Source organism: Miscanthus floridulus, chromosome 2 (genome assembly GCF_019320115.1).
Source record: "Miscanthus floridulus cultivar M001 chromosome 2, ASM1932011v1, whole genome shotgun sequence".
NCBI lineage: Eukaryota > Viridiplantae > Streptophyta > Magnoliopsida > Poales > Poaceae > Miscanthus > Miscanthus floridulus.
This window is the reverse complement of record NC_089581.1, coordinates 147300225-147315438: the sequence shown is the minus strand read 5'-3', so window position 1 is coordinate 147315438 and position 15214 is coordinate 147300225. Positions and strand designations below refer to the sequence as shown.

The window sequence follows — 15214 nt, the reverse complement described above, 5'->3', positions numbered from 1 at the left end:
ACTGGAAGCGGCGGAGCCAGGAGCCAGCCAGCCGGTTGGTGAGCCGCCCGTACACCATCGCCTCGCGTGGATGCCTGAGCACAACTCCCTTTTTCTCACCAAAACGCTTGTCTCAACTCGCACGGGCAGGCAAGCACCTTGGCCAATTGGCCAGGTGATGCGAGGAGGGACTTGACGTTTCACGCCCGTGCCCGTGCGCAAACCTTTCCCGGCGTTTTTTTCCCCTACCGTGGTCAACTATTCCCCCAACAACAACACGGCAGGATGATCACCTATCACCATGATGAGATGCAACACCTCATCGATTTCAGTAACATGCGCGACAGATGTGAGTCGTCGTTGTATTAGAACTAGTGCAGAGTTCTGCAACAAATGATTAGGCAAATCTCACTCCGTGACTCCGGTGCATAATGGCAGTGTAAAATTCTGGCTCCGGGCCTGAAAACACTAGTGAAAAACAGAAAAGACTGAACCCACAGTATCCCATTTGTAAAATTCTCGAGTTTATTACATAACAAAAACATCGTCTTCATCACCAGTCAAAAACAAACAAAAATCTAGGAATCACTTGATCTATCTCTGGCACCTAACATTTCTGTGGATTTCCACGGTTTTCAGTGACACCTCTACACACATTTCATCCCTGGGAGGATGGGATTGGGGAGGAACGACGACGACAAGCGGACATGTATATAGGAATTAAGGACGCCTTGGCTCTATAAACAAACCAGAAGGCCAACATCATGATAGCGCAGCATGTACAGCTAACAACCAGACTACCAGAGGGCACGGAAAAAATACTCCTGAACCTCAACCGCTTTTACAAGCATGTACCACCTCGGCGCTGTTCAATCGCTGCTCCCGCAGTGAGTTGTCAAGCATTAACTTCCGCTCTTCATGGGCGGGCTATTGCTATCGTTCGATGGGTTTGTACAGGACGACAGTTACATATTTGGACTCGAACCTGTGGGTTAGGCCGAGAGCCACCAGAGGGTGGGCGCCCCAGCCCTTCTCTATGAAGAGGTGATTGAGGACTATGTGCTGCGGCCGCGCGCAGCTTTCTTCCGAGTTCTGTGAGTTAAGAACACCGAGATGGAGTTGAGATGGAAGAGCAGGAGGCTCCTTGGCAAAGTCCTTCTCCTCAGGTGCCTGGAAACTGTAGCTAGAGTCTGGAGAAGGAGGTGCCTCGAATTCTGCCACGCTCTCAACACTTTCAGGGACAAAATCCTGCAAGCACAATAAGAGTTTCAGGGAATAATTTCAACAGAGGACCAAAATAGAAGATGGCACGAGTAGCTTTGTAGTACACACTACTGCATTAAAAGACATGTCGACCTGCTAAAAGTTCTCAACTCAGTAAAACCTTTTCAATCTACCACAAAATGAAGGTGGCTACAAACAACATCACAATTGGTACAATTAATTTCCCAGTGGATGGCCTTTCAGAAAATTAGATAGACTATCACAGTTTAAGCAGTAAAAGAACAAATTACATACTGTCATCTCATTCGTTTTTATCGTGAAAATGGAATGTATAACTTGAGTTAAGCTAAGGCCAAAACTATTCTTCTTTCTTTTGCTAAGGAAGGCAAATAAGCATATGGTTGACAGCAGTGTCATGCGTGTTATAAATTTCTGGCTGTGCTCAGGTCTTTGGCATAAAAATAATAACACTAATACTCACATTAACATCAAGAAGGTTAACCGCATTGCCCATTGCATCAGTTTCACAGGGAAGATCAGGAAGACATCTCCTTTCTCCATCTACAACAAATCTGTATCGGTAAACTCCTGATGGGAGTACCAGCAAAAGAGAATAATCTTTCCCAGATTTTTGCATGGCTTTTCTGCAACATGTATAAATGAACAATCTCAGGATCGCAGTCTGAAGTTACAGTCCTGCTTAAGTTGATTAAAATTTTCGAACAATCTCAGGAATTAAAGTTCAACTTAAACAGGATTATATAAATAATTAAATTATTGTACCTTGATTTCCAGTTATCCCATGATCCTTCAACATATACATTCTTTCCTCCAAGGGTCCAGACAATTAAACCAGGAATTTCCTTTTGAGGGGGGCCATCGTATTCTTCTTCTTGTTCATTCATCAATATCTGGTTGAACACTGGGGTTACATCAGCAGCTCTTTGCAGTGGAGGTACAGGGGTCTGCAATACAGGAGTAACAGGCCTAATCAATATATACTGGCAATGCTCGTACCACACACATTTGGCTAAGGAAACAGGTGACAAATGACTGGTTTCAAAATATATGCTCGACAAGTCTATAGCAAACCAATTGGTGTCGGGACAAAGTGTCGGTGTTTCAAGTTGCCACCGACTAGTAAATTTCTAATATTGCGCGTCTGGCTCGGATGATGTGCTAAGAGGATACGAGGTTTATACTGGTTCAGGCAGAATGTCCCTATGTCTAGTTCGTTGCTGCTGCTCGTATTACTAGCACTGAAAATTCGTAGTAAGGGTTACAAACGGTCGAGAGAGGGACATGTCCCAAGCCTCTGGTGAGAGGAGCGAACGGGTGCCAAGAGTTCGGTCGCTTCCCGGCTGTGTGCTTGTGTGTTCTGATCGGTTCGGGGTTCGATGAGTTCGAGTCCGAATTAATGCGATGTGTTGCGATGCCCCTTATGGGACGCCCTGCTTTCCCTTTTATAGGCCAAGGGAAAGCGCGGGTTACAGTGGAGGGAAAAGAGGAGAATGAGAAGGAGAATAAGTCCTCCAGGATCGCCGGATCCTTCTTTTCCTTCACGCGGGTCCCGCCGACCCTGTAGACGTCAACAGGGACAGCTCCACGTCGCGGCCCTGTCCGTCACTGGCGCCATGTGCAGGCGTCGTCTCCCGGTCGTGGCGCTCCACTCCGTCCTAATGGACGTCGTGGTGAACTGACGCGCCTGTCAGTCCTCGTACGAGGGTTAGGCAGAATAGCACCGGTACGCCCGACGCTATTCCTGATGTGAATCCCTAGGTATGGCCCGTCACGGCCATGGGTTATATCAGGGCGTCCCGGTCACCTCCCTGGTGTCAGAGCTTTGACCCAGGCCCATTCGCTTGGACCTGGAGTGGTTGACGACGGTATGGGTCTCCGTCGGGCGAGATGAATCCCCCGGCCTCAGGGTCGGTCGAGGCAGAGTCCCCCCCCCCCCCCCCCAGAGGCCGGGCGAGGCGGAGCGCAAACCCAAGGGTCGGGCGACACAAAGGAGGTAGGTAGCGACTGAAGGGTGGTGGACAAGAAAGTTGTTGAACCAAATCGTAGGCCATCAAACATCACATTTTACCGTTATAGAGCTTTTCCCTCTATTAGTAAGTTTGAATGAATATCACCAGGCAGAAACCATTTGATTTTCATCCTGCAAGATCATCGAGCTTCTAGCCTCATTGAGAAAGTGCAGACCAAGAGACACTAATACAATATATTCAGTTGCCTCAAAATAGTCAAGACCAGGCAAATCAGGAGCCTTGGATCCTATTATATTAGGACATTCTTGCCAAGCAACTTGCTGAAGGAAGAAACCTTGTGGCACTAGAGGAAAAACAAGCAGTAATTAAAGGAAAAATAAATCTCTTTTCCAAAAAAGAATACAAGAGCAGGGTAAATAAAAAGTATCGACAAGCTGAATATGATATTCAGGATTGTTATGAATGGTACTGTTCTAGCATCAGAGAAACTCCACCAATTCAAAGAAACTTATATCGCATTTGTTAGAATAATTTGTAAAAGCAAGACAATAATAAGATAACTTTGCGGCTTCAAATATAAACAAAGAACAATATAGCGCAGCAAGTTATCAAAGAGTTGGAGTGAATGGTGTGACACTTTAAATAAGAGTAAAAACAGTAAATCCACTGCCTGTTCAATCTATGTGAAGACACACACAAAAAATAACATAAACCAATCTGTGTAGTCCTACTGAAAATCCACAAAAGGAACAGCTCCAATTCCTGATAAAGTTCACAAAAACAATTGAGTGGCCTTGTATGAAAGACCAATTAACCGTTCAGCTTGCAGCTACAGTTTTGTCGTGCATATTTTAGTAAATGAATTATGGGCTTTTTAGTTGCAACTCCTTCCGTTCCAAATGATACGTCACTTTAGCTTTTGTCCTAAGTCAAACTTCCATAACTTTGACCAAGTTTTAGAAAAATATATTAACATATACAAGTTCAAATAAATGCCCTATCAAGACACACGGAGAATTTAATGAAATTAATTTGATGTTGATGTGTTTTTCTATAAATCTAGCCAAAGTTAGAGAAGTTTGACCCAGGACAAAACTAAATCATTTGCTAGTAGGTTGTGTCTTCTCTCGACAAGTCTGGAAACTAATTTGTTGCAGTTGGCACCACAACCTACTGTGACTCGTTTCTTGGGGTGGTGAAAGAAATCAATTCCAGCTGTCCCCAAAGAAGCACGTAAAGGCCTCAACTCCTTGATAATTCTGGTGGCATGGGAGATTTGGAAGCAACGCAACACTTGTGTCTTTGACAATAAGAGGCCAAGCGTTCAGGAAGTCCCTAGGGCTGTTAGCATGGAGGGAGGCCTTCGGTGCTCAGCAAGGGCCTCCAAACTCCAGGAACTTGTGTTCAGGTCGCTGCCTACCGGAGCTTAAAGCTCTGAGGCTTCTGGTCATTTCTGTTCTTTCTGTGGCGCGTCTGTAACTTAGTGACCAGGGTGTGGGGTGTGTGTGTGTTGGGTCACTTTTGACCTGTGTAATCTTTTTCTACCTTAATGAAATGACGCGCAGCTCTCCTGCACTGTTCGAGAAAAAAAAGGACAAAACTACAGTGAACTATAATTTGGAACAGAGATACAGCGCTTAAGTTAGAATTTGATTGCTGCAGAAATTGTTTGGTCCGTGTCGATGTTTCACCACCGATAGCCTGCCACGAGGATACCCAGGGCAGTTTGTTCGGGCTTCAGCGTATGCAGAACTCGACGGTAAACGCAAGAGACAGTCGATTTATCCTGGTTCGGGCCCTCGACCGTGATCGAGTAATAGCCCTACGTCTAGTCGGCGTTAGCCTTTGCGTTGGATTGATTGTAAAGTGTTGTGTTACGTTCTCTTCTGTCTCCCCATCTAAGAAGCCCTGCCCTCCTTTATATAGTCAGGAGGCCAGAGTCCTAGTCGGTTTACAATGTAGAGTCCTAGTAGGATTACAGGGTAGTATTACTACTAGGATTACATGGGAGGAATCATAATCAAACTAGATCTCCTCTCTTCCTTGCGGTATATCCCGTGGGTCCCGCATCGACAAGCCCCCGAGCACTTCATGGTTGAGCTCTGGAAGCTTCGTCTTGTTCCTTCAGGTCTTGCCGAGTAGGAACAAGCGTCGTCCGAGTGCTTTCTTGAGTGAAACCATGTAACGCTTCTTGGGATCTTCGAGTGGTGTATGCTTTTTTGAAAAAAAAATACTCCCATCTTGATGTAGCCTCCAAGCCTCTTGCTATTTGGAATAAGGAACTGGAGGGTCTTGTCTTAAAATTGCTCTGATTCTTCGTCGAAGGGCTCCCGAGCATATACCCGGGTTCTTTATCAAAAAAAACTCGGATATAGCTCGGTCTGGGTTCTTTTTGTCGTGAGGCCTTGAAGTGGTCTGTCTTGAAGAAGTCTTCTTGGTGACGTGCGCTTTTTCAAAGAAAAAAGTTCACTCACTGAGTGTAGTCTTCGAGCCTCTTGCTATTTGGAACAAAAAGTTGGAGGGTCTTGAATCTTATGTTGTTTGAAAACTCCTGTCTTGAAGAAGTCTTCTGAGTGATAATGCGCTTTTCGGAAGAAAAAGTGCACTCACTGAGTGTAGCCCCCGAGCCTCTTGCTATTTGGAACAAAAAGTTGGAGGGTCTTGAATCTGAGTTGTTCAAAGAACTGAAAACCTCTTCTGAGGATATGTAGGATCTTGTAGACATTCTCAAGGGTGTATCCAAGTAACCCGCGAACTGCAGTAGGCTATCCATATACCATTGCAAGTCAACACAGTTGCGCCACCGAGTACTTTCCATAATTATCTTGCGTGCTTGATGTCTTCTTGCATGCTGCTGTATGTCATGCCTCTTCCTTTGTTTCGCTTGAGTAATGAAAGTACATATAAATATGCACGTGCATCCTCATATTCGTGCTCATCTTGCTGACGCAAAATCTTCTCGTTCGACCATGATCCGATCCAAGTAAGGCAACCTAGATAATCCGTCAAAAGGCTTCGGGTGGGCAGTCCCCTCACCGGAGACCCCAGTATCACCCCCACCTTAGAATTTCCAAATCACCGCAACAAGGTCGACCTTAGCTGTCGAGTAGTTGATCACCCCAACCGAGTAGTCGATCACCGCGGCCGAGTAGTCGGACGTCCTGGCGACTTCTAGAGCAGCAACCGAGTAAGACAGCGTGGGGCGCGTGTCTCACCCAACGAAGTAGTGGCCAAGTAAGGCAGCCAGCGGTGGGCGAGCTCCTTATTTGATGACGTGGTCCAGAAAATGGTTCCCTTTCCGGCGAGTAGGCTTCACGGATTAAGGCCTCAGCGACCTAGGTAAATCAACTATAGTAGAGCCGCTGAGGCATATGGATAATATCCAGAGATATATGATGATTAAAGAATATTTGAAAAAATATTAAACCATGACTTAGCTTGATTGACGACCGCGTGGTAGAATCAGCGCGCGATCCTGACATTTTGCGCTCAGGAGACCCCAGTGGTTGTAGCCCCCGAGCATCAGCTTGCGAGTACTTGGACATGAGCTGTCGAGTAGTTGGTCACCGCAGCCAAAGTAGTCGGAAATTGTGACGAGTAGTCAGACAACTGGCTTGTTTCAGCCATTTTGCTTTTTGGTTCGGGTGTTAGCTTATTAGCTACCCTCCTCGGCGGGCTCAAGCATCTTTTCAGCTCTTTTGCTCTCGGCCGGTATGCTCAGACATAATTTCAGCCATTTTGCTTTTTGGTTCGGGTGTTAGCTTATTAGCTACCCTCATCGGCGGGCTCAAGCATCTTTTCAGCTCTTTTGCTCTTGGCCGGTATGCTTAGGCATAATTTCAGTCATTTTGCCTTTTGGTTCGAGTGTTAGCTTATTCGCTACCCTCATCGGCGGGCTCAAGCATCTTTTCAGCTCTTTTGCTCTCGGCTGGTATGTTCAGGCATAATTTCAGCCATTTTGCTTTTTGGTTCGGGTGTTAGCTTAATAGATACCCTCATCGGCGGGCTCAAGCATCTTTTCAGCTTTTTGCTCTCAGCCGGTATGCTCAGGCATAATTTCAACCATTTTGCTTTTTGGTTCGGGTGTTAGCTTAATAGCTACCCTCATCGGCGGACTCAACCATCTTTTCAGCTCTTTTGCTCTCGGCCGGTATGCTCAGGCATAATTTCAGTCATTTTGCTTTTTGGTTCGGGTATTAGCTTATTAGCTACCCTCGGCGGGCTCAGGCATCTTTTCAGTTCTTTTGCTCTCAGCCGGTATGCTCAGTGAAAACAACTGGGGGAAAGCCATAATAAGACATATGTTGTCGAGGAACACCATCTTTATTGATCATGAATGTTGATCTCTTGTGGCTTGTATATATATTCTTCCTTGAGTTGTTTTCATGCGTAGAATCTTCTTAGTTGGCTGATGTGCCATGTATTGTTGACTTCTTTTCCATCTTCAGTTATCAACTTGTACGCGCCAGCTGTCGATGTTTCGATGATTTTGCTTGTCCGGGTTGTCTCGGTTGTTTCTATCCGGGAACCTCTCTCGTGTCTTCTCCTCTGCAGTAATCATCTTTTCTACTGTGCGTCTGAATTCTTTATTGTTTCTCGGATTTTCTTTGCAGAAGTCCTGAAATTGCCACCTAGCCATGATTCCGTGAGAGAAAGCTTCGATTACTTCTCGTTCGGTGATGTCATGTACTTGAGCACGTAGTTCGCCAAATCGTCGATAGTAATCTCTGAGACTTTCGCCCCCTTTCTGCTTGAGTCCTTTTAATTCTGCGTGGGTGATGGGGTGCGTAATGATACCCGCGAAATTTTCACAGAAAACTCTTTGCAAGTCCTCCCAATTTCTGATTGACCCTGGATTTAATTTGTCGAACCATTGGAGGGGCATGGTTTCTAGGGCCATGGGAAAGAACAAGGTCTTGATGTCGTCGTCTCCTCCGGCTAGTTCAATCGACTGCGAGTAAATCCTGAGCCACTGCCTTGGTTCGATCTTGCCATCATATTTAGAGTGGTTGGACGGCTTGAACTTGTGAGGTAGTCGTATTGAAGCAAGTCTGTTCGCAAAACAGGGGAATCTATCGTGCGTTCCGGCTTCTTTGTATTCTGATTCGACACCTCCTTCCTGCCAACTGTCGTTTTGATGAGAGTAGTTCTGCGGGGATGTCTGAATGGGTGCTTCGCTTCTGCATCTTCCTTGCTTGTTCGACTTGGTAGTTTTGACTATGGTCCCTTCTACTTTCTCTATTGTGACTCCCACTTGGTCCAAGTCTCTCGAAAGCGGACCTCCTTTGATTTTGATCTTCCTTCCTATGAGATGTTGACCTGGCAGGTAGTCTTGAGCGGGTCCTTCCGTCGTGCGTCCTTAGGGTTGCTGACCGGAGAAAGGTCCCGGAGTTGTTCCTGTTTTTCACTAGGAAGTGATGTCGCTCCGAGTTCTTCTAGTGCTTCTCGGATCCTATTATAGGGTGTATTCACCGCGCGTCTTTCTTCGACTTCTTGTTCTGATTTTCTTCTATTATACTCGGCCAGATCTGACTCATATCTGATCCAAGCTTCCTTGCGCTGCCTAGCACGGCGTTGGCGTCCTTGTTTCAATTTATTTCTTCTTTCTCTGGCTTGCTTCTGATTCTCGGTCTCACCATCGTGCCCCTGGGTAAAGGGTGATATGTTGGACTCAGATTCATCCGATGACCTAATGTCGGATGCTTCTAGGGGGACCAATGGTGATCGAGGATGTCGAACCATGAATACTTCCCGTGCGTGAATTGTTCTGTTATCGGCATCGGTTTCCACATTGTCGTAGTCGTTGATAACTTTAGCAGAGGCTTCAAGATCGTAGATCGAGTCTCCTTGGTAGGGTAGAATTGCTGTTGTCGTCGTGCCGACTAGTTGGGTACCGCTATCCTCAGGAATAGAACCTGGCCAGTGGACGATGCAGTCTTGAGATGTTATAGTTAGTACGAGACCTTTCTGGGCTCCTTTCAGTGGTATTCTAAGCACCGGATCGAGGGATCCTTCAGGCCGTGCCTGATAAGATTTTGCCATGTTGTGGAGTCCGAACAGAAAAGGACCCGACTTCTTGAACGGATTCTAAGTGTACTCCGAGTTGTATTCTTGATAGACCGAAGCCGCGTTCTGGAACCCTGTCGGAAAAGAACTTAATTTCTCGAAAGAACTCGGATAAGATTCCATCTCGGATGCGAAGCTTGAGTTTGAGTTGAATGCGCAAAGCCGCGAAATCTGAGTTGGGTCGGACATCACGAGCTGCGCGAATCTTCCGGCGAGATGATCTATCGTAGTCGTCGAAATAGAAAGGTCTTCATGGTGATCCGAATCTTCGAGGAGACGGCTTTGGAGCTTGCCATCGTCGCCTGCCTCGCAGATCCATGAACCGAAGATGAAGGTTGATCCCGTCGAGAAGATCATTTTGTCGAGGTCCGTCGAGCTCTCGGATGCAAATTCACCGAAATCCCCTACCTGGCGCGCCAGCTGTCGATGTTTTACCACCGATAGCCTGCCACGGGGGTACCCGGGGCAGTTTGTTCGGGTTTCAGCGTATGCAGAACTCGACGGTAAACGCAAGAGACAGTCGATTTACCTGGTTCGAGCCCTCGACCGTGATCGAGTAATAGCCCTACGTCCAGTCGGCGTTAGCCTTTGCGTTGAATTGATTGTAAAGTGTTGTGTTACGTTCTCTTCTGTCTCCCCATCTAAGGAGCCCTGCCCTTCTTTATATAGTCAGGAGGCCAGAGTCTTAGTCGGTTTACACTGTAGAGTCCTAGTAGGATTACAGGGTAGTATTACTACTAGGATTACATGGGAGGAATCCTAATCAAACTAGATCTCCTCTCTTCCTTGCGGTGTATCCCATGAGTCCCGCATCGACAGTCCGCAACTAAAGTTGTGGCACACGCAAATACCATAATTTTGTAGTAACATAGGCACATAGCTCTCGCATTTTAGACAAATTGTTTGCCAAAGTTTGCCACAGTTATGGCAGAAAGCCACCAAATTTCTAATAAAGCAACTAAACAAATCCTATAACAGGCCAGTCAAGGGCTCAAGGCTAAGAAAACCTGACTGAGTTCAATAAGGTCACATAGCAAAACACTGGGATGAAAGGTCAAACTTTCCTAACTTTATACTAGTTGCTTACACTATATGCACTTGTTTTTCCCAGTTCTATGTCAACTCTGTAATTTTGTGGTTCAGACTGTACACGACAAAAAGAGTAGGACCATATGAATCATAAAAAGGAACAAAAATATACTGTCCTATTCTTAAACAAATTACAAATGCAACTAGTTCTTTAACATTGTGAAGAAAAAAAAACTGCCCTATTCTGAAACCTTGTAACAAATACTACTAGGTCTATAATTATTAACTGAAACAGTTTTGGGAGCAATTAACAATAAATTACCAAGCATATTTATGTGAATGTTTTTAGTTTTCTCACTAGTCCTATATGCATAATGCCACAAGCTGCATCACACCCGCATGTAATTGATCTTTCCTGTTTCTTATAACTATCCAAGCAGTTTTGTGCCACACAAAAACGAGGATGCTTTAGAAATCTCTGCAGATACATTATGCAAAGGAGAAGCATCCTATTGAGCCATTCCGAAGCCTAGTGCTTAATGTCATTCACTTTTTATCATAAGCAGTTTAAGACCATATTTTAACAACCACAGTGAGCATTTCATGGATAAATTTGCAATTTATCTTTGAATCCCTAATCAATTAAACATCAAATAATTTATTTTCCATGTATTTATCTGCACAACGCCTGTGTTTCATGTGGTATAACTTCAGAAGAAACACCACCATTTCAAAATCAAGAGGTTGCTGAAATGGGAACAACACATTGCGACATTTCTATTTTCTATTTATGAGGCATGTCAACTTCAGCTGTTCAAGAACATATAATAAATAAATGGAGCAGCGAATGTAGTGAGTAGTAACTGAAGTTATCTTGTCTCTTTGTTTTCAGGTTAACTTATGCAACTAAACAAAAACTGGGGAGGTATGAGCAGAATTTTGATGTGATGCTGCATTACATAAGATGTCAGCTGGTAGACACATAAATACATTAAAATATGAGCAAAGTCTCAGGAAATGCAAGATAAATATTGGTTAAGAAAGGGCATGGATTTCATAATCCTCTTTGTAAAAAAAAATGTATGACCTCTAATTAAAATATGTTAACGCAATAAGTGTAATATCAATCCAAGTTAAGAAGTACTTCCTCCATCCCAAATTATAAGTCGTTTGACTTTTTTTACCTCAAGTTTGACCACTCGTCTTATTCAAAAAATTTGTGCAAATATAGTCATATTTAAGTCATTCTTGAAGAACTTGTATTAACAAAATATGCCACGACAAAAGAAGTGATATTTTGCACAAATTTTTGAATAAGACGAGTGGTCAAACTTGGTGTCAAAAAAGTCAAACGACTTACAATTTGGGATGGAGGAAGTAACATTGTGAAAATAGTAGGAAGCTAGGCCTTAATTGGACAGATAGCTATGGGGTTTTCAGTTAAGACTTACGAGTTAATAACTCAAATTCTTAAACAGTTCAAACTATAATCGTGCTAAACTATCAAAATACGTTCGAACACCCCAGAGTAGAACAAAAATGCCATTGACTGTATATATCAATGTTCATGTGACAACACAGTCTAAGTATCATCAACACAGGTATATATCAATGTCAACATACGCCAGAGACCTAACTTCCCTGTTCCTGAGCAATAATTAGTTGCTCGTGTACATACATGAGAAGAAAGGCTCGCACAGATGCAGAGTAATTGTGGGGGTATGGCCCCCGATATCCACAAGACAAGACATGGGCTGCGCCCTCAGGGGCGGCCCAGCCCACAAGACGAAGCCTTGCGGGGCACGACTCTGGTCGGCGCCTTCCGCAAGATATCTGGAAGATATCCCAAAGATACTACGAGATCTGTTAGGATATGTATGATCTCAAGATTCCTATAATCAGTTATTATTTTCCGGTTATCTCTCAGATCTAACCGACTTGTAACCCTGCTCCCCGGACTATATAAGGCGGGCAGGGACCCCCTCCAAACACACGCAATATCATACGATAGCTAATACACACCAACAGACCACAGGAGTATGGTATTACGTCATACTGATGGCCTGAACATGTCTAACTCGTGTGTCTCTGTTGTCTTCTTGTTCTTGATCTCACGCTCCCTTGCAAATCAATCTACCTTCGTGGGATACCCCTCGGAGGACTGCTGACGATATTCTGTCGACGGTTGGCGCGCCAGGTAGGGGCCTGCGTGCTGTTCCCTTGTCGAACAAGATGGTTTTTTCCACAGGCTATTCGTCCCTTCCGCAGCCCGGCCAGATCTTCACGGTCGGATCGATCTCCTGGATCATCAACGCTGACAGAGTCGGAGAGCTCCTCGAGCCGGTGCAGATAGTTTCTGCGCCGATCACCCCCGCTCCTGCAACTGCAGATCCGATCTTGGAACCACTTCCGAGGTCGCCTTCATCAACGACTCGCCGCCCGCTTCCTCGCTACCAGAGGAGGCAGATCAACAATGACGATCTGATCGAATCCATCGATCGGGTCAGTCTGAAGCTCGCCGATTGCCTCTCCGTCGCCGAATCGGCCCTAGATACTTTGGTTCAGCACCGACCACCCTCCGATCCAGATCTATCGGAGGCTGCTCGGAAAACTCCAGGAGTTGCGGTTCTACCCTTCGGGTTCACCAACGCCACCGCCGCTTACCAACATGCCCTGAGGGGTAGATTCGCCGACCAGGTTAAAGACATCCTCTCGCCGACCAGATAACGCCATACGTCGCCAACCAGACTTTTTGTCTAAAGCCAAGTCACGTTTTAATATTCTTCTAAATATTCTCCAATCTCCGTATATCGCCATAATGTTTCTCCGATCTGGTTTCTCCATGTTTGCTCTTCAAACGATTTTTCGAACCCCCGAACAATTCTGTTGATGCTCGGACGCCTCCAGAGACGGCCCTGTCTCTGGCTCCTCCCTACACGTGCTACGGGCTCCGCGCTCTGCGTTATGGGTGGTCGGCAGCGGCTCCTTGGTCACGCCTATTCCTCCACGTGCACGGGCTCCGCGCTCCGCGTTATGGTTAACGGGCTAGCTAGGGCTGTAGACTCAGCTACACACTAACTGTTCGGGCGGTTTATATTAAATACATCTTCGCTCCAACTGATCGCCAAGCTACATACGCTATTTTTTCTCCGGAGTTCATATATATTTACATCATGTACTACCCGTTCTACATGTTTGTATTGCAGGGTCATCGTCGAGGTGATCGGATCACCTGGTGCTTGAGCTTCTCCACCGATCAACTGGTCGGACCGCTTGGTTCATGGACTCCGTCGCTGACCAGTTGATCGGACTGTTCGCCGGTCGCTTCTACTCAACGCTCACTTCGCCGCTGACCAGTTGACCAGACTGTTCGTCGCTCGTGCTTCATCGCCAGCTACGCCAGGGACTCCTCGGCGCTCGGTTTTCTTCGTGCTAGAGGACTAAGTGGGCACACTTCACCGCACGGACGTCGCCAGCTACGCCGGTGCTCGGACCTCGCCAGCTTCGCCGGGAACTCCTCGGTGCTCGGACATCGCCAGCTACGCCGGGGACTCCTCGGTGCTCGGTGCTCGGTCATCGCCAGCGACGCCGGGGACTCCTCGCTCCCCCTCCAAACACACGCAATATCATACGATAGCTAATACAAACCAACAGACCACAGGAGTAAGGTATTACGTCATACTGACGGCCTGAACCTGTCTAACTCGTGTGTCTCTGTTGCCTTCTTGTTCTTGATCTCACGCTCCCCTGCCGATCAATCTACCTTTGTGGGAAACCCCTCGGAGGACTGCCGTCTCACGCACAGATGCAGAGTAATCTAGTTGTACAGAGCTCGTTGGAGCATCAATCTCAACACTAATTTCTCACATCACTATTAAAATATCTAATGGATGATTAGACAATCAAGTGCGAATTCAAGAAACAATCACTCTGTTATATGACCAATCAACAACTTGAGTACACTGGAAGCTCCCCGTTCAGCAACGGACTGTCTGACAGCTTAAGTGTCATCAATGAAATATTCTGACAATCTACTGCTGATAACGACCAAGGACCAACCAAAGTTGGTTTTCGTGTTCTGATGGGTGCAAAAAATCGTTTCGCCGCACTGCGAGCGCAAACTACTAGTTAAGCTATACGAAGTGAGCAACTTGCAAATAACTTGACGAAATTGCACGCGCACGACAGCTAAATTGGTTCATCTAAAAGACGGTTGTCGGTTAGCATCAATCACAAGCAAATTCGGACGACACCAAACCTTGCCAGCCACCTCCAGATCGCGACCACTCGTCGCATTGGACCCTAACCCAACCAACCAAATCACGGGCATCTCCAGATCACCCGACCACCTCCCGAGCAAAACAAGCATAGGAAACCAAACCCTGGATCAACCAAACGAGCAAGCGAACCGACATAGCGGTGCGGGATCTCGTGATCTGACCTGGGGCACGAACATCCGCGGCGAGAGCGAGTGGCCGGGGCTCCCGGGTGGCGATCCGGCGCCACCGCCACCACCTACAACGCCCACCGAGCACGCGCGGCGCACGTGGTTGGCTCCTCCGCTGCCGTACGGCGGGAAGCCGCGCTCCGACGAGTCCCCTCCGCCGTCCTCCACGTCGGCGCCATCGCCGTCAACAGCCGCGGCGTCCTCCTCGCGGCCGCTGGCGTTGCCCATGCCTCCTCCTCCCACCCCCACCCCCCGTGGCGGCGAAGAGGTGCGAAATTACGGAGATGCCACCAGAGCGGGCCTGGTGCCGTGCCGCTAGGAAGGAGGGGAAGAAGAAGAGAGGGACGGGGGCTGCGGAGCTCGTATTGGCCTTCACTTTGCTGGTAATTAAGCGCGTGCCACTGCGCCACACGTGCACCCGGTGCACGTGGTCTGAATGCCACTGCACCGGGGGACCCATGCTGTTTAGTTGGTCTGT

General features: G+C 46.7%; 1 protein-coding gene across 1 annotated transcript; it reads right to left on the bottom strand.

The window, feature by feature from the left end:
* Positions 1-456: 456 nt before the first annotated feature.
* On the bottom strand, positions 457-15073 carry LOC136532402 (SNF1-related protein kinase regulatory subunit beta-1-like). The gene is made up of 4 exons (XM_066525010.1): positions 14731-15073; positions 1987-2168; positions 1685-1847; positions 457-1227 (listed from the first exon to the last, which is right to left on the bottom strand). The coding sequence occupies exons 1-4, from the start codon at positions 14962-14964 to the stop codon at positions 913-915; spliced, it is 894 nt and encodes a 297-aa protein (XP_066381107.1). The 5' UTR covers positions 14965-15073; the 3' UTR covers positions 457-912.
* Positions 15074-15214: the final 141 nt, after the last annotated feature.